This window comes from Suncus etruscus, chromosome 4, assembly GCF_024139225.1.
Source record: "Suncus etruscus isolate mSunEtr1 chromosome 4, mSunEtr1.pri.cur, whole genome shotgun sequence".
In the NCBI taxonomy this organism is placed as follows: Eukaryota; Metazoa; Chordata; class Mammalia; order Eulipotyphla; family Soricidae; genus Suncus; species Suncus etruscus.
The window spans coordinates 65,719,731-65,739,985 of record NC_064851.1 but is presented as its reverse complement, the minus strand read 5'-3'; the positions used below and the strand labels follow the sequence as shown (position 1 = coordinate 65,739,985).

Sequence of the window (20,255 nt, the reverse complement as noted above, 5' to 3'; positions counted from 1 at the left end):
GCTGTTAGCACCAACTACAGCTCAATGAATCCATAGACACTGACTTTAGTAACCCCATGGAAAGATATAACAATTATCTCAGATTGACCCTTGTTGATCTAAGTTTTGATAATTTCATTTGCCTTTGTGTTATGTCAAACAATATTAAGTAAATGTGTTTGTGGCTGCAAAGTGGTTGATAGGAAATTGAGGGCATGGGTACAAGGAAAGTTACACTAGTGATAGGATTGGTGTTGGGCATTTAAAGCCTGAAATGACTGTATAATGACTAATTTGGTAAATAGTGTTATAAAATATTTATTAAAAAGTATGTCTTCAAGATTTTCTAAGAAAACTACATTTGATCTAATCCAAGACAGTTATCATCAAACAGAGGCCCAAATTTTACCTTCCTTGTGTTCATTAAAATGCTATAGTAAGTGAGAGAGAGGATGGGGGTTAAAGCATTTATGTTGCTTGTAGCCAATAAGTTTTGAATTCTGAGTACTACTTTTGGTACTCCCAATGGTCACTCCCAATGGTCACCCCTGAGAACAGAGCCAGCACTAGTGAATATGGCCATTCACCACCCACCACCATAATATTCAGGTATAAAACCTGACTGATAGACTTATAATTTATATGAAAAAGTTGAAGAAAAATGATTGAGTTATATTTAGAAATAAAAATAAATAAACATTAATTCTAGGAAATTCAGAACTTATATAGAAAGGAAAATAATCTGTTGGTATATCAGCTAATATTAGTGTTTGCAGTTATGCATCAATGCATATGTTCACTTCTGCTGTCTTTCTAACATTCTAATAAAGATTTTGATAGGAGAATGGTAAAGAGAAATAATTTCAGAGCTGCTATGATAGCTAAGATCTTATCTGGCTAGTGGAACAAAAAATCAGAAATTAATATGTAGCATCAACAAACTCAAAAGCCAAATTTTATTATACAGTTTAGGAATAAATGCTTGAAAAATTAAATTAAAGAATTAAAATTAGTAATAGTATGGAACATTGAAAAATGGTACAAGTCTGATAGTTTGTCATTTTAAATCTCATTTTGTATTTTAAATATTAGACTCATTTATCATCTGACAAATACTAAAATGAGTAAAAAGAAATCCCATAAGCTTACAAAACACAGCATAAACAAATTTAGTTCACCAGTTATTTATTGAGTTATAGCAAACAAATCACAGTAGTAATAGGGGAAAGTGATATGAATAAAATCTATCTTTGCTTCCTAGGAGGGCATTATTTTTTAAATGACTAAAATAAGTATCTAAATCCGGGGCTGGATATTGTTTTCCTGCCAAGGACTATTTAGATATTTATAATATTATTTGTGGACCATAAAGTGCTAGCAGGGACCTGGACAATTGATGAGAAGCATATCTTTCTATCTCATCATAAACCATGACCCGACCACATCATTAAAAAATTTTTTTTCTTAATCGAGGCACCATGAATTTATAAAGCTATTCATGGTTGCCTTTTAGTAATACAGTGTTCCATCATCAGTGCCTTCACTAAAGCACACTTTTCTTCAACAATGTCCCAGTTTTCCTTCCATCTCCAGGCCTGCCTCTGTAGCAAACACCGTTCTTTCTTTCTTTTTCTTTTACACTGTGTTTTTCAGTTTTGTTACTGATAGAAAATCAGAAATATCACTTTAGTGTCCCCTTCCATGACCTAATCTCCTGCTGAGGACTAGTTCTTATGTGGTTTCTATTATCTTTGGACACTTATTATTACCCTACTAATTTTCTATATATTCTGGATATGAGAAATACTCTGCCTTTCTCTGAATAATTTCACTGAACACGATCTCCAGATCCATGTAGCAGCAATACACACAACTTTATCTTTTTTAATGGCTGTGTAGTGTTCCATTGTGCATATGTACCATTTTTATTTTGTTCTTGGGCACTTGGGATATTTTTGTTTGTTTTGTTTTGTTTTTTAGATTTTGGCTACTGTGAACAGTGCTGCAGTAAATACAGGAATACAGGTGTCTTTTCTGGATTGTGTGTTTTGGAAGTATATTTCAAGAAGTGTAATCCTGAATCTTATGAAAAATCAATTTCTAGTTTTTTGAGTAGTGTCTATATTGTTTTCCAAGAAGTCTGGACCTGTTGAAATTTCTACCAGCAGTAGATGAGGGTTCCCTTTTTCTGCATCTACACCAATACTGGTTGTTATTGTACTTTTTGTGTGCCAGTCTCTCTGATCTGAGGTGATATCTCTTTGTTTTGATTTGAGTTTCCCTGATGATTAGTGGTAGAGAGCATTTACTTGTTTCATTTACCTTTTAGCTGTTGTATATCTTTGAGAAAGCTTCTGTTCATTCCTTCCCATATTTTGATGGGTTTGGATGATTTTTTTCCTTGTAAAATTCTACTAGTGCATTATATATCTTAAATATTAATTCATTATCAAATGAATGGTAGTCAAATATTCTTTCAGTCTAAAGTGTATTGGTCATTATTTTCTCACTTCTACATATCACTTCTTAAAAATTTTATGGTATATAGGGGCCAGAGTGGTGGCGCAGCAGTAGGGTTTTTGCCTTGCTAGCTGCTGACCTAGGACTGGTTAGTCCTATGTTTGATCCCCCGGCATCCCATATGGTCCCCCAAGCCAGGAGTGATTTCTGAGTGCATAGCCAGGAGTAACCCCTCAGCATCAATGGGTGTGGCCCAAAAACAAAACAAAAAATAATTTAAGGTATACAGTTTTGAACAGTCCCTACATCTGATCTAAGTCATTGCCATAACAGATAAAATAATGAATGGCAGACCGAGAGGAGTCCTCAAAATTCACTATCCATTCCAACCACAAAAGCACCAGTAATTGTAACATTCTGGCATGCTTCCAGCATAAAATGCTATAAGAAGATAGAGAGAAAATATTCATAGTTCTATTTACTTCAGTCACATATCAGTTTTGCAGTACACAGACTACAGGGTGGATACATGTATGCATATGTTCAAATATATAGCATGCACACATTCACAAATAATTTCAAGTTTGCCCTACTAGGAAAATGTAGTAAAAGTTTTCACCAAATGGCAAGTAAGGAGTACATTAAATTTAAATTGAATTGCTATGCATATATTACCAACATAAGTTGTCTTATATTTCCATACTGTTACTGTTCCATTACCTTGGTACACTGAAAATTGAAACACAAAGCTTTTTTAGTCTTAAATAAAATTCAAGGAAACAAAATTGAATTTCATGGGAATCAGGAAAAAAGAACTTTTAAATATAACTGCTACTATAATTAGAAAATAATGCTTTGCCTTCTGTACTTCTCAATAAGAAAATGAAGGTGGTCAAAGTGATAGTTCAATGGGTAGGACTTGGGCTGACCTGGGTTTGATCCCTGAGTGCAAATATCCTGAATATCCACAGGTATGGAAAAAAAAAAAAAGAAAATGAATCTTGCCCATGTGACACTTACATTCTGAGGCGGCAGAGTGTAATGAAGTAAAAGGCAAAAGCTTTGCTTCAATATAAGAACATGTTAAAATCTGTGCACATCTGTTCAAGACTTCAGAATTTACTGGGTGACATATCTCCAAGCTGGCATTTTTCTGGTGGTACTATCATAGGCTAGCATCTGAGATTTTTCCTCTAGGATTTTAATTATTGGACATGTTGAGTTGCTCTTCTCTTCAGCATGGGTAGCAGGGTAGCATTTACTTGGCTTCTGGTAGTTTGGGAACAGGTGGTGTAGGGAGTAAGAGTAAGAGAATGAGTTATAAGATGAGGGTTCATGATTTTAGGTTAATCAATAAAGGGCATCACACATGGAGGTGCAGTTTTATATTTAATATCCATGAAGATTTTCAGTCAATTTTTCTGCACTTTCCATATTAGTTGGTATCTTTAAATTCAGAACTTTTCTGGAAATCTACAATGTACTTCAGTTTTTTTCTTTTAAGTATGTTTTTAGAATTATTGAAAATAAATAGTTCTCTGTTCTATTTTGTTTAGGCAGTAACCATCCCACTATTTGATTTTTTTCTTAAAAATTATTTTAATCCCTTACCCATTATGTGAAATTTAGGAACCATCCATCCACCAAATTTCCTCTAGTGCCTGACATGTATTAGGTCCTTGAATAAACATAAAAATTAATTTATTTATAAAATTTTTATAGTCATTGTGAAATTTTTATGTTTTAGAGACATTATGATTTTACTTACTCAGTTGCATTTTCTTTTCTTTTTTTCTTTTTCTTTTTGTTTTGTCTTGTTTTGTTTTTTGGGGCCACACCTGGTGATGCTCAGGGTTTACCCCTGGCTCTGCCCTTAGGAATTGCTCCTGGCTTTGGGGACTATATGGGATGCCAGGGAATCGAACCATGGTCCTTCCTAGGTCAACCACTTGCAAATCAAATGCCTTACCGCTGCACCACTGCTCTGGTCCCCATGTAGCATTTCTTGCCCCTTTGTAGAAGATTAATTGATTGTGTGTCTGGTGATTATTCTCTGAATACTCAAGTTTGTGCCATTGATGTGAGGGTCTCATTATTTCAACACCATGCTGTTTTAATGACTATTGCTTTGTAATACCATTTAAAGTTGAAAAAAGTGATGCTTTCCATCTTCTTTTAATTAAGGGTTGTTTTAACTATTCATGGGCGATAACTGTTCCAAATGAATTTCAGGAATGTTTGATCCACTTCTTTAAAGAATGTTATGGGTATCCTTTGATGGATTGAATTAAATCTTTACAAGGCTTTGGGAAGAATTGCCATTTTAATGATGTTAATCCTCCCATTTCATGAACAGATTATATGCCCCCATTGCTTTTTTTCACTTTTATTTTGAAGCAGTATTTTGTAGTTTTGTGTAGGTCCTTCACCACTTTAGTTAAGTTGACGCAAGGTATTTGAGTTTCTATGGTGCTTTTGTGAATGGAATTTTTTAAATATCTATTTCTTCTCTACCGTTTTCTGTGTATAAGAAGGCCATGAGTATTTGCATGTTAAGTTTTCTGCCTGCCACTTTGCTATATGAATCTACTGTTTTTAGAAACTTTTGGGTAGTCTTTAGGGTTTTCTAAATATAGTATCATGTCATCTGTAGACAGTGAGAACTTGACTTCTTTGTTTCCTATCTGAATGCCTTTGATATCTTTTTCTTGCCTACTTGCAATGGTAAGTATTTCCAGTATTATATTAAATAGAAATAGCAAGATTGTCGTGCCAAATTTTAGACAAAAGACTTTCAGCTTATCTCCATTGAATTTAATATTTGCCATGATCTTGTGGTAAATGGCTTTATATAAACTAAGAAAAGTTTCTTCCATTCCCATCTTGCTGAGTTTTTATCATGAATGGATGTTGGACTTTATCAAATGCTTTCTTTGCATCTGTTAATATGATCATATGGTTTTTATTTTTCTTTTATAGATATGGTATATTATGTTGATTGAGTTGCATATGTTAAACCATCCTTATATCTCTGAAATGAAACCTACTTGGTCATGGTTTATGACCTTATTGATGAGGCATAGTATTTTATTTCCTAGGATTTTGTTGAGGATTTTTGCATCGTATTCATCAGGGATATTGGTCTGTAGTTCTTTTTTGTGGCATTTTTGTCAGCTTTTGGTTGTCAGGGTGATGTTAGCTCCATTAAAACTATTTGGGGGTGTTTCTGTTTCTTCATTTTCGGGAAAAGCCTGAAAAGTCTTGGTAGTAAGTCTTCTTGAAAGGTTTGAAAATAATTCATTAGTGAATCTGTCTGTGCATGGGTTTTTATTTTTGGAAAAACTTTTTATCATCATTTTAACTTCCTCAGTAGTGATTGGTCTATTCAGAAATGCTAGATCATCCCGGTTCAATCTTGGATGTGTAAGACTCCAAGAATTTATCCATTTCTTCCAGGTTCTATTGTTTTATGACATAGAGTTTCTCAAATTAGTTTCTGATTAGTCTCTGTTGATGTGAGTTTTGCTAGTGATTTATTTTCTTCCTAGGTTTCTGGAACTCCAATGATTTGTTGTTGTTGTTGCTGTTTTGTTTTAGTTTGGTTTTGGGGCCATACCCAGTGATGCTCAAAGATTTTTCCTGATTATGTGCTCAGAAATTGCTCCTGTCTTGGGGGACCATATGGGATACTGGGGATTGAACCAAGGTCTGTCCTGGATCAGCCACATGCAAGGCAAATGCCCTACTGCTGCGCTATTGCTCTGGCCCTCCAATGAGTCTTATGTTGTTTCTGATGAGTTTATCATAGACTTTTATTTTTGTATGTTCAGATACTTTGAGAATTTTTTCCATTGTCCACTCATTGTTTTAAAGCTCTTTACCAATCTCTTCTGCTGTATGGAGCTGATATGCATCTCATCTTCCAGCTCATTGATTCTGTCCACAGCTGCTGTAACTTTGTTAGAGAGGCTTTCCAGTGAGGTATTCATATCACTTATAAAATCTTTCAGTCCTGTTATTTTAGTTTGGTGTTTTCTTATTTCAACTTTCATATCTTGATTCTTATTTGTGGCTCATTAGTTCTTTTCATGCTTTCTTTTGAGATCTATGAACATCCACCATATTTCTTCTTTAAAGTTCTTATCTGAAAGGCTGAATAGGTGGTTGGTATTTATTGTGTCATCAGAGGTGCTTTCTTCATTTTCTAAGCATAGTGGAGGCCTGCATTGTCTCCCCCCACTATCACACTTGTAGTATGGTATTTTCTATGCGTTCTGGAGTTCATTGATTAAGAAAAGTGTGTGGCCTTTCTGCTCCTTGTTCATGCTCCTCCGGCTCCACACTTTGGATTGGAACCTGTTCACTTTAATTGACTTCCGACGCTTCACTGGCAGGTGAGGCTAGGCTCTTCTCTTTGGGCCTATGTGTGACCTGGTGGGTACTGCTGTAGTGTTGGGTTGGGGTCCACTCATCTTGTTCCCATGTGCATCACTTGCAAGAGAGGGGACTCTGTTCTCAGGTGATGAGCACTTGGGCTAATGCCACTGCTGTTGTACTATCCTTTATATAAAGTCAATTCCTTCTGAGTCTTAGCATCTCAAGCATCCTGTTCCTCAATATGTTAAGAAAACTGTTTAATCTTATGACTATTTTTAATTTAAGTATCTTTGCACGATGACATATGTTTCTGTGTACAGCACTGAAAAATCAACATTTAAAACCAACAGTGTAGTGTATTATTTCAAGATGAACAGTCTTTATTCTTACTTATATATATTCAGGTAATTCTGAAGCAACTTATGGTTGTTCAGTTGTAAAGCATTATAACTATCAATTGTCTCTCCTCTTCTTCATGTCTGTGCTTTAGTCTACTTGATATTGATTTTGTTTATCATTTTATTTATGTTTTTGTATTTCAAAGTGAATATGTGAAGATAGATAAAATCTAAGAGGGACAAAACTACCGTCTAAAATAAATGGTACAGTATATACTCGAACTCAACTTATTCTCGGGTCATACAGGTTATTTGATTTGGTGCACATACAGTGCACAGTCTCCAATCATCTTCTGCCGTCTTCAGTCCACAAGTCGTGGCTGAACTAAAGAGATAGGCAGCTGAACTGAATGGTATGCCACTGAACTATTTAACCCACAGTATTCAGTGCACATTTAATTAAGTGAAAAACCCATTTATCGCAGTAAAGTCATGTAAATAAATGATTATAAATCCTGAATCCTTATACTCCTGATTATAAGACAATTATTTAAGACAATAAAGCATTGTAAATAAGTGATTAGGATTCTGGATTTATAATCATTTATTTACAATGCTTTATTGTCTTAAATTTTATCCACTTTATTAAAGTTGCCATTGAATACTATGGGTTAATGTGGTATGTTAATGGTATATACATCATATCAATCAATCATGTATTGTAAATGTAATTAAGTATTTAAATGCATAAAAATATTACGTTTATCATAATAAAAAAATGTTACTATAGTTACACAAACACTTTCTCTTACATGGTCACTACCCATTTTAGGGTCCTTAGACACATTTGTGGTCTTTTAAGACTCCAAATCTAATCTAAAATGGTCCTGTTATTAAAAATAAAGTCTTTTACATTCAAAAATCTTTTTAAATGTATAAAATATAAAAATGCACATTTTGAATGTACAGGAATATTGGCCATCTATTGGTTATTGGATTGATAGATTATGAAAACCCTTTCAGACAACTATTATGTTGGTAAGAAAAATTATTTTAAGTATTTTTGGTATTTATTCTTTCGGCAATTAAACATCTTTGTAAGTACTTGGGAATAGATTTTCCATACCTGAAATTTTTTTTTGTTATCTCTTACAATTTCTGTTTCGTTTTCTGATTGACATATCAAGTTGTTAATACATGCTAATATCAATCTCAAGAGAATTGTGGCAATGGAAGTATATGTACCATTTCAAAAAAGGATGAAAGTGGATGTGCACAAAAAAAGTGAATATAAGAAGTGAACTCTAAAAATATGATAAGAAATCTTGAAAAATATGAATAAGATATTTTTACGTACACTTTTTTCTCTTATTGAAGAATTTCACCCTTATATTTACTGGGAAGATATATTTTCAAAAGGCTGTTTTAGAGTTTCAGTAGAAATAACCTATCATCTATTATAAGCTGTTGGTTTAGAAGCATGTACTTTGCCTTTAATAATGAATAGTACAGAACTCTTTGCTATCTAGTTTTGTGCTCATGTAAAAATGGAAATGAACCTATACCAAAGGTTTATTAAACGTATTCTAGAAGGTAAAAGGCCAGGATTTTATCTTTAACACAACATGGCCTCTTAGCTCCAATAGGCTGAACATTGTTTGGGTAGGCCTTTACTTAAGAACAAAATTTGGGAGCCAGAGAGATAACTTGGAGGTAAGACGTTTCCCTTTGCATGCAGAAGGACGACGATTTAAATCCTGGCATCCCATATGGTCCCCCGAGTCTGCCAGGAATGATTTTTGAGCGTAGAGCCAGGAGTAACCCCTGAGCGCTACTGGGTGTGACCCAAAAAACAAAAAAAAAAGTTTTTTATAAATCACAGGAGAATCAAATAGTAAAATCTGTGTTCATAGTGTTATTATTGGAAATTTAAACAATTTATAACTTTTTTTTTCCCTAGAAGGCAACATTGTTACTTTGATTCTGTTCATCTTTACTTTGTGTGTGAATGTCAGGGAATTTCAATCACGATTTATTAGAATTAAACAGCACAATGACAATTTTTTTTATGCTCAGGTAACTAGAGACCTAAAGATTCTTAAATAATGAATAAAGTTTGAAATCCTTCAAGGGGGAAGGTAAGAAATTCAATATTATTTACAAAAACTCTTTTCCTTTACTTCTTGTGCTTCAGGCTTGTTTTTGGGCAAAAGGATTCCTGTGGAAGATGGAACTCTGGATTTCAGACTATGTCTCAAGGCTCCTCAGTGAAACATGATTCTGCTGCTTGAGAGAGACACATCTCTGATGGCACCTTCTATGCAACAGAAACCATGGTATTCTTAGCAATGTTGACTGCATCCCATCCGGGGACATCCAACACAACGTACATAGTGTATGAAAATACATACATGAATATGACAGCCCCTCCGCCATTCCACCATCCCAGCATTGGCCCACTGATTAGATATAGTTTTGAAACGATGGCTTTTACTGGGATGAGTTCCTTGATGGTAAATAGCACAGCGGTATCCCCAGTACCAGCAGCTTTTGAGAGCCTCAACTTGCCTCTCCAAATCATCCTTTTTGCTCTGATGATATTTATTCTCTTTGTGTCTTTTCTCGGGAACTTGGTTGTTTGCCTGATGGTTTACCAAAAAGCAGCCATGCGGTCTGCAATTAACATTCTCCTTGCAAGCCTGGCATTTGCAGATATGTTACTTGCCGTGCTGAACATGCCCTTTGCCTTGGTAACTATCCTTACTACTAGATGGATTTTTGGGAAATTTTTTTGTAGGGTGTCTGCTATGTTTTTCTGGATGTTTGTGATAGAAGGAGTAGCCATTTTGCTCATAATTAGTATAGATAGGTTTCTTATTATAGTTCAGAAGCAGGATAAGCTAAATCCATATAGGGCTAAAGTTCTCATTGCAGTCTCTTGGGCAACTTCTTTTTGTATAGCTTTCCCTTTGGCTGTAGGAAATCCTGACTTGCAGTTACCTTCCCGAGCCCCGCAGTGTGTATTTGGGTACACAACTAATCCAGGATACCAGGCTTATGTGATTTTGATTTCTCTCATTTCTTTCTTCATACCCTTCTTGGTGATACTGTACTCATTTATGGGCATACTCAACACTCTTCGGCACAACGCTTTGAGGATCCATAGCTACCCTGAGGGTATATGTCTCAGCCAGGCTAGCAAGCTAGGTCTCATGAGTCTGCAGAGACCCTTCCAGATGAGCATTGACATGGGCTTTAAAACGCGTGCCTTCACCACCATTCTGATTCTCTTTGCTGTCTTCATAGTCTGCTGGGCCCCATTCACCACTTACAGCCTTTTGGCAACATTCAACAAGCAGGTTTATTATCAGCACAACTTTTTTGAGATTAGCACCTGGCTACTCTGGCTCTGCTACCTCAAATCTGCATTGAACCCACTGATTTACTACTGGAGGATTAAAAAATTCCATGACGCCTGCCTGGACATGATGCCGAAGTCCTTCAAGTTTTTGCCGAAGCTTCCTGGTCACACCAGGCGCCGGATTCGCCCCAGTGCTATCTATGTGTGTTCAGAACATCGGACAGTTGTGTGACTGTTGAAACTACCAGCCATTTTGGATGATGGTTATTCTTTATCTGACTTTGCATCTTCTTTCCATGAATTTCATACTTAAAATTTACTTGCTTGTATGTGTGTGTTTGGGAGGTATAAAGAAAACAAGCTCATCAACTATAAATCTGTTATCAAAGATACACTATAGGGAAATGAGCATTAACTCCAGGATTTAAAAGAAATCATCCTGTCTGGTAGGAAGATTTTTTTTTTCACCTTGGATTTTGGTTTTGTAGTAGGATTTAAGATTGTGCATTACTGAGCCTGCAGTTACATTGAATTGTAGGTGTTTTATATGCTGCTAAGATTTGCTTATTAGTTTATTTTATAAAATCTTCTTTATCTGGAACATGCTGCTGCTTTATGTCATCCTGTTGGAGCCAAAAACCCTCCATATACATTTCAATAGATAAATATGTAGTTTCATTTTTAGAAAAAGAATAGCCCCAGAGGGTTAATGATATTTTAAAGGTCATTAAAATTTACTTTGGTGCACTCTAAGAAACAATGTACAAACTAATTAAGTCATGTTTTTCAGGATTGTTTTTATACCTGACATGTGCTTTAGGAGGCATTGTGTAATAATTCCTAGGATGATAGCTTATGTTTTATCTGCATGTACCGTTTTAAAGTAGAAAACATAAAAATGTAAAACTTGTCTAAGCACAATAGGAATCCTTTATGCTTGGACACAGTCAAGAAATAGCTCTCTTCCACAAGTAAACGGGTTCTGTGAGTAGATAGCCAGTGTGGGCTGCAGAGATTCTTTCACTCAAGAATTTGCAAAGTCCAGTACAAAGATGACTGAAAAACCAGTTGTTAAACTCATGTACTAGATACTGCGCTAAGATTTATTAGTTATGTATTATCTCTTATAGATAAAGAAGGCACATCTCAGACTAAAGCCCTGTTAAAGGTTAGTGGTAGCCCAAGTATTCAAAAATCTCTGCTAAGAGCCTGACCTGCTCTGCTGAGCCACACAAATACTTCATGCAGGCTGTGATGTTCCATAGTCAACAGGAAACTTTTGTACACTTTCATTTATTTAAATTACATCTGTTTTCTTTAAATGGGGGGGGGGGCAGAAAGATAGTGCAGCAGTAGGGCATTTGCCTTGCACACAGCTGACCCAGGACAAACCTCGGTTCAATCCCTGGCATTCCATATGGTCCTCCAAGCCAAGAGCGGTTTCTGAGCGTATAGCAAGTAGTAACCCCTGAGTGTCACCAGGTATGGCCCCAAAACAAAAACAAACAAAATAGCTACCTGGAAGGTATTCCAAAAAGCCTGGGAAAGGGAAAATAGTTACACTACCTTTTATAAGGCAGAGTAGAAAAATCCTAGATAAATAAGGCTAAAAGCAAATCAAACAAGTTTTGTTTTTTGGCTTGACACTTGATTGAGAAGTTCAGAGCAGCTTTATGGGTGAAGGTCTTTGCCTTGCAGCTTTGGGGGTTTCCAGTTGTTCAGCTATACCTCTCAATGTTCTGTCAGAACTGTTGTTGCTCAAGCTCATGGCACTTGTGAAGACTATATAGAGAAATGGGAAGAGTATATAGAGAAGCACAGAGCAAGTATTAGTAGAGCAGGTCTGGAATGTATTGTTTCATTTTGTTTTGTTTTTCCCTCTTGCTGATGGTTTGTGTGTTGATTCCTGCTTTTAGGGACTTTGTATATTTTTCTCTGAAACTCTGGCACATTTCATAAAGCAACCAACAGGGACAGGATTTATGCTAAGGCCTTAAGAATTGAAAGTGTAGTCTCTTGGTGGTATTATATGTAGGTATCATTATATGTAGGTAAGTTAACCGGGAAAGCTTTTTGGAATTTCACAACTTTTGATTTTTAGTGCTCTGTGAGCCAATGCTAAAAAGGGAGCCCATTTTTCCTCTACACCACTGAGGAATTGGATTACAGGTGTTATCCAACATACTTCCTTCTATGTGAAAGTAGAGTTTTTTTTTTGTTTTTTTTTTTTTGTGGTTTTTGGGTCACACCCGGCAGTGCTCAGGGGTTATTCCTGGCTCCAGGCTCAGAAATTGCTCCTGGCAGGCACGGGGGACCATATGGGACGCTGGGATTTGAACCGATGACCTCCTGCATGAAAGGCAAACGTCTTACCTCCATGCTATCTCTCCAGCCCCGAAAGTAGAGATTTTTAAAGAGCCTTGCTGACTTGAGCAGCACACTTTGGTCACCAGTATTATTTCTTTACAGTTTTGTTCATCAGCTATTTCTAAAAATTCAGTGTCTGAAGATCACAAAGCAAGATAACAGGATTTAAGGTGTTGGAAGTTTGTTGACTTCAAAAAAAAACACCTAACTAATGTACTAGAACATGAGAAAGATCACTTTCTAGTGAAAAAAAGCATATAATGCAACATGTTTGGGATCATCTTCTGATGATGATCATTACCTACCTCTTTGGTTTCTAATCTATAATTTTCACAGGTAAAATTGTTTGGTCTGTGAAGACCATATACAACATAAACAATGTTGTAGATATAGCCGCATGTTGAAGTGTAACATGTTTTCTAATCAATATAAACTGGATTCAATCATAAATTAAGTATAGTTTTAAGTAGACTATTAAGGGAAGTCAGCTTGACCTTTATTCTCATGTATTGGTACTAGGGGTCTTAAGGCTTGCACTTGGAGCTGAAACAGCTTTGTTTGCTCTGTCCTTTTCTATGTGCTTTTGTGGAGTAATTTGGTGCTGCTTCATTGGCAATGAGAGCACTGGATTGCTTGCTGAGATTTCATATTTGTGAAAGATGACTATGGGGGCCTTAGATAGTTAGGCAACACTGTACAACAGTTGTCTTTACACTGGATAATCTTGATCTGATGACAGTTTACAAATAATTTTGAACTTTTTTTATCATGTACACATTTTGAAAGCTTTTTGAAAAAAGTACTATAATGTAACTTTGAAAAATTTAGGTGCAAAATCATATGTTGCCTATTTTCCCCTATTTTCTTAAGGGGAAAAATAACACTACTATTACTGCAGACTGACGTATCAGAACTGTTTTTTTTTTTTTTTAGCCTCATAGAAGAATGACAGAAGAATATTTTTAGTTAAAAGAAAGTTCAAAGGAAATAATCTGGAATAGTGATATTCAAACTTCAACAACGTATAAATGTTTGGATAGTCCCAGGGATATTTCTTAACAATGCAGGTTCCTTGGGCCAGTAGTTCTGGTGTTGAGTCCAGAAATGTACTAGTTTTTTTATGACAGCATTCTGTCTGATTCTGATTTAAATATGCTCTAGGACATACAAGAAATAGTCCTCTATTCCTTTAAATATTACTTGTTTCATGAAAATAGTTGGCTTTATGTTTGAAGTCATTATCTCCTAGTACATAGGTAGACTACATCAAGAGGGAAATCTCTGTATCTTTGTGCCTCTTCTGCTGCCATATGTGTTAGTGCTGGATCTTGCCAGTGTTGATTTTACCTTAAGTTCTGCTAAAACATAGAGTTTCATAGTAAATCAGAAATCAGTTTAATATTTGAAAGTTATAACTCTCAGAAGTGTAATTTCTCTGATACCTTCTCTACAACTAGCAAGATAACTTTATTATATGTAACTTCCTGAAGAGTATGAGGGGAGTGTAAAGATACAACTAATGCCTATTGTTCTGTGTATGCCAGTCATAGTCAATGAAAGCATGGAGAAAATAAAATAACCTTTTTGTTACTCTGTGTATTTCTTTGCTAACAAAGATATTGAGTTTTTCTTGAATTTTCTTTTGTTTACTTGAAAATATTTATGTATATATAGCAGAGAGAACGCACTTGCCTGGCACTGTATTCTACCATGAGTGGTACATGAGTGGTAGAATCTTTTAAGTTAAAGATCTGCTTAATTCAAATTTATTTTTATGATAGTCCTGATAAACTGCCTTCATTGAAAACTCAGTTTTAAAAACAAAAATATCAAAGCACATGTTTGTTATTACAGGTAAATGGTAATACATGTTATAGGTATGTATTGGTACTAGTCCTTTGTAATTAATATTAATTTATTTTACTATATATTTCATCTGTATTGAGGAACAAACTGAATTTTGGTTGTAATAATTAAAAATTAAAATATGGTTACTGTATATAATATAGCTAGGAAAGTTATTCCTAGTAAGAACATGAATAAAAATTTAATATTTCTAAAAATTGAGGTTTCTTTTTAAAGGGTTGCTTATCCTAGAAATATTTGTCATGGGTAATACTGTCTATTAAATTCAAAATCCAAGTTGGTTTTGTGTCTTGATTACTTTGGGTTCTTATTTGCAAATTAGCTTTAAGAGCCTGTGTGCTTATAATTACATATTCTAGTTTTAAAAGTTCTCATAGTAGTTAAAAATGAAATGAAACTTGACAAAACTCCTTAGTCCTAAGATGCAGTTTTAAGAAATTCCATTTAGAAGAGTCATGAAAATGTTACTGTTGATTCATTAAAAATTGGATTTCACTTGGAAAAGCAATGAGTGTCTTCTTTAAATTTAATAAAATGATTTTATGGGCCCGGAGAGATAGCACAGTGGCGTTTGCCTTGCAAGCAGCCAATCCAGGACCAAAGGTGGTTGATTCGAATCCCGGTGTCCCATATGGTCCCCCGTGCCTGCCAGGAGCTATTTCTGAGCAGACAGCCAGGAGTAACCCCTGAGCACTGCCGGGTGTGGCCCAAAAACCAAAAAAAAAAAAAAAAAAAAAAAAAGATTTAATATTGCCCTTCCATTTGTAAACTCTAATGCTTTCTAAAACCCATCTTTAAATTCATAGTAAGTACAATTTATTTGCATCTAAAAGTGTCAGGTTTTGGACCTGGAGTAATAATACATTACAATAGGTAGGGGCACTGTCTTGCATGTGTCCAACCTTGGCTCAATCCCCACCACCCTGTGCGGTCCACTGAGCTTCACCAGGAGTGATTCATGTCTCAGAGCCAGGAGTAAACCCTGAGCATTGCCAAAATGTGTCCATCTCTCCTCACCAAAAATTTTTTTTGCCAATTAGAACGTAGGTTTTTATTTCTGTTTTGATTCACTGTCAATAGATAGATGTATTTTAAACAATATATGAAGATTGATTTACAAAAGAAATTTGTCATTGAATCTATATTCGATAGTACCTAAAATAGAAAAGCTATCAAAATAGGAGTCTGTTGAATATAAGACACTTTTATATTCACTGTGAAAATAATGAGTGACAGCAAATTCACTGATAATAAAATTATAAGAATCTTTAGAAGAAATTCCTACCTTAAATATCAAATACACTTAATAAGATTTAATGTAGTAGAAGATATTTATTACTGAGAAATTTATTTAGCAATTAACTTTTTTATACTTCTAGGTAGGTAAATCTGAAATCCAAAGAGAAGGTAATTAGATATGGTAGGCTAGCACTGCATGCACAAGCTGAAACTAAATAGATGGAATCTGCTCTTTCTTAATTTTGTTTTCAAGACCTTTAATTTATAGAACCAGGTTCTTAATAAGATATAAGTACAGAGTTTAATCACATATTAAATATCTTAACAGCAACACATTGGTTAGTTCTTGATGAGGTAACTGCAGCCTGTAGCTTAGCTCAACTGACAAAACAAAAAACTATCACACTGATGTGTCAAATTTAATATATAATAATTAGGAATCAGAGAGACAGGATATCAGGTAGAGTGCTTGCCTTGTATACAACAGACACAGTTTTGATTCCTGAAACCCCATATGGTTCTCCAAGATTTGCCCTGAATGAACTCTGAGCTCAGAGCCAGGAATAAGCCCTAAGCACAGTCAGGTTGACCCCAAAACCAAAAAATGTGTGTTTGTTTATCTATATACACATATACTACATATATAGAATTCTATAATGTTTTTGTTTTAGGTTACACCTTGTGGCACACAAGTATTAATCTTGGCTCTGCACTCAGGAATCACTCCAGACAGGGGACCAAATGGGATGCCAGGGATTGAATCTAAGTTGGCCATGTGCCTACCTGTTGTGCTATTGCTCCAGCCCCAGTATTCAATAATGTTATATAGGTTAGTAGTCAAGAAACTTGATCATGGAAAATTTTTTATTGAGGTAAACAGTAAAGATAAATTTGTTGCAAAGGATGAAAAAAATTCTAAATGCATCATAACTAATCTCTTCACAAATTTTCTAATCTATTCATGTTCCATTTGATTATGACTGCTAATATGATCTAATGTTTGTATCTACAGATAACATTAGAATAGGCAACTGCATGCCATATATTCTTATTACAGGATTCATTCATTGAGTATATTATTGCAATTTATTTTCAACTCAAGAAAGTTTTCTATGGTATCATAATGGCATGATTTCATTTTGTTTTCAGGAAAGGAACCTGAATGCTCAAGACCTGTTAGACAATACTTTATGGTGTAGACTTCATTTACAGTTCTCATTACCATATTGCTTAGTATTCTAGACTTGAAAATTATGATTGTTTCAAGAGTACTCTATGCACAATCTAAAAGAGGAGGCCTTTCTTTAATAAAGTTTACCCGCACCAATGATGATTTGTTTAGAATATGGAAAACCTTTCTTCTGACTTGCTGGTTTTTTTATTTTTTATGCATTCTGATATGTTCCACCTGGGTCAGTTTTTCAACCTATGGATGAATCTTCATTGTTTATGTATGTGCGCAGGTATATGTGTTGGCCAATTCTATTTCTCTCTAATGTCCGTCTGTAATGTACCTAATGTTTGTCTGTGTTGTATATAGTCCTTCCCCCTATTATATATAACCCTTCCTTTTTCCCCTCCCCTGCTTACCATGTCACAAATTCTTTTCTATGCTTTCACCCTCTCATCCCTGATATGTTATTTCTCCCTATTTAACACTTTTTACCCTCAGCTCCTAACTCATCAAGAACTGGAACGCTCCCTCTGTGTAGCCCAACCAGCTGCCAACTGGCCCCCAAAGTGAAAAGACAGCTTCCCAGCCTTCCTTGCCTTGGCCCAGAAAGAAGCTGCTGCTGCTGCTGCTTCTGCTGATTTTCACTTGGCAGCCCCTTTTCTCCCACCTTTCTTCATTGTTGCTCGCTACTAGATTCGACTTTTGAGAGACCCTCAGCTTGAGGACATTTCCTGATCTATGCCTGCTGGGAGCCATTTTTAGACCCCACAAGATCACATCACAGGCTGAATAACTGGTCTGGATTTTATTCTCCCCACTATAATTTTGATCATTTCTAAAGACTTAAAGACAATATGTATATTTCCTTTGTATATTTCTTTAGATGTATTTCCTTAATAGGTATGATTATTAGTGTGTATTTCCTTATGTAGATAATTTCCTCCATCCCTTTTTTGGATTTCTTTAGTAGAAAGTTCTGGTAGTTAAGTTTCTCTTGAGATCTGAACCCAAGTTATAGGATTGTTTAGCTTATTTTTACCTTCATATGCACCAGTAATGGCATTGTTCCTTTTGCATAGATACTGGTGAAGGGAGGTGTTCTTTTTATGACTGAAATCTAATTACAAACATGTTTGTAATCATGGTGCTTAAATAAAGATATTATTTTTCTTTTAAAAAAAAAGAGGAAAATCTTACGTACAGAAAGAAGTTCTTATCTAATACAGATAGGAACTCATAAATTTTATATTGCAGGAGGATCTTTCACCCTGAACATTTATCATAGTGATTTGACTTAGACTTCAATTGATCATACATTGGTTATTTATCCCCAAACCTTGGATTCTTGTTGAAACCGGCATGGTTTTCTGCACCAGAATCAGGAATCAAACTTCTACTTGGAAGGTCCTAATGTCCTGGCACCGACTTGCTCACCTCACAGAGTGGTTCATATGACATCCTGATGACTTGGAAACAGCAACAATTTCCTTTAAGGACAGGCTTTCCTGCCCCTCTACCTAATGGTGAGATGAAACCAGAAGATGCTCCAAGACACCCTGACTTCAACATAGGGCCTATGCAAAAACCAAGATCTCTAATTAAAGAAATCTGACTGTAACACTCATAATTGAGGAGAGCTTTTACTGGGACCATGAAGAAAGATTTTAGGGTTAGACAACTTAGTATGACTAGAGCCTGTAGTTGTTATTATGGACAGGATGTTTTAATGGTAGGTCTCCTTGTTTTTAGGCCAAAGGTGTTTCCTTTTTATTTTCCCAAATTTTGTAAAAAAAAACTTTATGTAAAAAAACTGCCACCCCCTTTTTTTCATTTATTTTGTTTATTTTCTTCTTTATCTTTAATAGTAGCTCCTACCTTTTTCCTAGAACCTTGGGACATAGATTACTTTGTTTTACCTAATATTTGTGCATTTTTCTATATTAAAAAAAAAGAATGGGGCCAAGTGGACTAAAGTGCATTGGTGGAGGAAAAAAGGACAGAATTAAATATCCAAGCCAAAGTCAACAACAATATAATCAAGAGACCTAAACTTTAACAATCTAAACTTAAATGAGCCTGTTATACTGGCAAACCAGAGGGCAAACAGTGGTGATATAGGATGCGCTCTGGGAACATTGGTGGAGGAAGGTTGACACTGGTGGTAGGAATGGCCCAGATTCACTGTATATGTGAAATTCAACTCTGAAGGACCTTTTAGATTACAATGGTTAAATAAGATTTAAAACAAATAATGGATAATATTCACATAATCATAGGTTAGTACTCATTTTATCTATTTTGGAATTTCTAAAAGTAATATTAATGTGGTCACTTGATTATGTAAACCATCTTTTACATGTAAACAATGTATGCTTTCATTATCTGTGATAATCTGTCAGAGGTATTATGTCTTCGATGACCATTTAAAAGTATTTCCATTTTCTACAGTATGTTTTGGCCTAACAGTATACTAATGATAACATTGATGAGTACTATTTTTGACCAGCTATTTTCAGTCTATCATTTAAATCCAGTGTTTTTACATATTCTTAACCGAGAAAATTATTCTCAAAAGATTAACTTTTCAGGCAATCCTTGGATTTACAAGAAGACACTTTGCTCCTGTTATTTTCTGATAACAGAACTGAGGCCTTAGAAGAATTTGCAAAGCTCCTTATTGAATGGTTATTACTCTACTTGCATTAAATACTAATAATAGGAACCAAAGTTACATACAATGCTATGCATATTGATAGAAAAGTACGCCATAATTGTATTTTGTTATTAAAAATTAGTAGGGGCCGAAGAGATAGCATGAAGGTAGGGCATTTGCCTTGCATGCAGAAGGTCGGTGGTTCAAATCCAGGCACCCCATATGGTCCCCTGAGCCTGCCGGAGGCGATTCCTGAGCATAGAGCCAGGAGTAACCCCTGAGTGCTGCCGGGTGTGACCCCAAAAAACAAGCAAACAAACAAAATGAGTATCTAATATGACACCTTGGAGTTTGAATCAACAGATCTAATACCAGAATCTTTAAGTAACTTAAGTATGGTAGAAATATCGGGGATACATAGATACTCATACACAGAATTAA

General features: G+C 35.2%; 1 protein-coding gene across 1 annotated transcript in view; it reads left to right on the top strand.

Moving 5' to 3' along the window:
- The window catches only part of GPR63 (G protein-coupled receptor 63), a 69,955-nt gene extending 59,158 nt beyond the window's left edge, over window positions 1–10,797 (top strand). The window contains exon 3 of the mRNA XM_049771336.1: window positions 9,349–10,797. Within this exon, the coding sequence (XP_049627293.1) occupies window positions 9,488–10,747 (1,260 nt within the window). The 5' untranslated portion in view covers window positions 9,349–9,487 and the 3' untranslated portion in view covers window positions 10,748–10,797. The remainder of the gene's footprint in view (window positions 1–9,348) is intronic.
- The last annotated feature ends 9,458 nt before the right edge of the window (window positions 10,798–20,255 follow it).